Raw genomic sequence first — 1,475 nt, 5'->3', positions numbered from 1 at the left:
GTTGAGCTTGTACAACAGTCATTTGCCAGATCATCATGAACTAGTGTCCGCTTTTTAATTGGTCAGTTATTGTAGGACTCACGCCTTACTTGAGGAAAGTAGCGGCGGAGTTTGGGAGGGATTGTATCGTGTGAGAGGTGTAAGTGTTGCAAATAACGTAAAACTCTTTCTAAAACTAAGACAAAATATATCGTGTGAGAAGGGTAGGCTCTATGACCTATATATATGTGTTGCAAATGCCGTAAAACTCTCTGTAAAAAACGAAGACTAAATGTATCGTGTGAGAGGGGTAGGTTACATGACCTATATGTGTTGCAAATGGCCTAAAACTCTCTAGGTGGGTGCTTTTCAGGTGCTCTGGTGTGGTTTGCTCCTTCTTTCCTATCGAACATCTTTCGTCCTGATCTCTCCTCCTTCTTTTTTATGTTTGTTGCTCTCTTGTAACACCTCTAATCTTCGGCACTCATATGACCTTATTGTGTTGCAAGTGCCGTAAAACTCTTACTAAAACTTTTAAAAAACCTCTCTCTAAAACTAAGACAAATGTATCGTGTGACAGGCGGAGGATTTGCGTCGCTTGTGGGTCAGACGTTGGCAGTACCGCTGGACATTGTCACACAGCATCTTATGTTGATGGGTCGCCGCGGGGAGAAGAAGCCAGGTGAGTGTGTGGGTGTGTGTATGTGGGTGTGTGTGTGTTGAAGCTGGACATTGTCACACAGCATCTCATGTTGATGGGTCGCCGCGGGGAGAAGAAGCCGTGTGAGTGAGTGTGTGTGTGTGTGTATGTGTGTGTGTGTGTTTATGTGGGTGTGTGTGTGTGTGTGTGTGAGAGTGTGTGTGTGTATGAGAGTGTGTGTGTATGTGTGTGTGTGTATGTGTGTGTGTATGTGTGTGTGTGTTTGAGAATGAGTGTGTGTGCATGTCTGTGTGTTTGTTTGTGTGAATTTGTGTGCTTGAGTTTGAGAATGCGTGTTAGTTAATGTATGTGTGTGTATTTGTGTCTGTGTATGTATTCAGTCTGTGTGTGTGTGTCTATGTATGTGTGTGAGTGTGTATGTGTTTCAGAATGTGTGTGTGTGGGTATGTGTGTGTTTTTGTATGTATGTATTATGTGTGAGTGTGTATATGTTTGAGAATGTGTGTATATGTATGTATGTATGTATGTATGTATGTATCTGTGTATGTCATCATCATCGAGTGCCAGATCTGCGACAGACATCGGCGATCATGGTTTTCCATTCATTCCTTTGCTTGGATGCTCTCAGAAAAGCTACGTTTCCCTGATCTTTCCCTGTTACCCATTTGTCTAGGTTCCCTAAGTATGTTGTTCTGGGCCTATCCCTGCCTCGCTTGCCCTCAATTTTGCCAGTGAGAGCAAGACGAAAGCCTTATGTCTATTCAGGTGTCCCAAAAACTGCATTTGTCGTTTCCTGATTGTTTTTAACATTGAGTGTCCCACGTGGGCTTCATCA

General features: G+C 43.2%; 1 protein-coding gene across 1 annotated transcript in view; it reads left to right on the top strand.

Moving 5' to 3' along the window:
- The window catches only part of LOC101856781 (solute carrier family 25 member 44), a 7,719-nt gene that overhangs the window by 1,701 nt on the left and 4,543 nt on the right, over positions 1 to 1,475 (top strand). Inside the window, exon 3 of the mRNA XM_013091010.2 lies at positions 560 to 673. Coding sequence (XP_012946464.1) covers positions 560 to 673 — 114 coding nt within the window. The remainder of the gene's footprint in view (positions 1 to 559; positions 674 to 1,475) is intronic.

The sequence above is a fragment of the Aplysia californica genome, unplaced genomic scaffold (genome assembly GCF_000002075.1).
Source record: "Aplysia californica isolate F4 #8 unplaced genomic scaffold, AplCal3.0 scaffold01832, whole genome shotgun sequence".
NCBI classification, from domain to species: Eukaryota; Metazoa; Mollusca; class Gastropoda; order Aplysiida; family Aplysiidae; genus Aplysia; species Aplysia californica.
The sequence above is the reverse complement of the archived record's forward strand: the minus strand, read 5'-3'. Positions and strand labels throughout refer to the sequence as shown.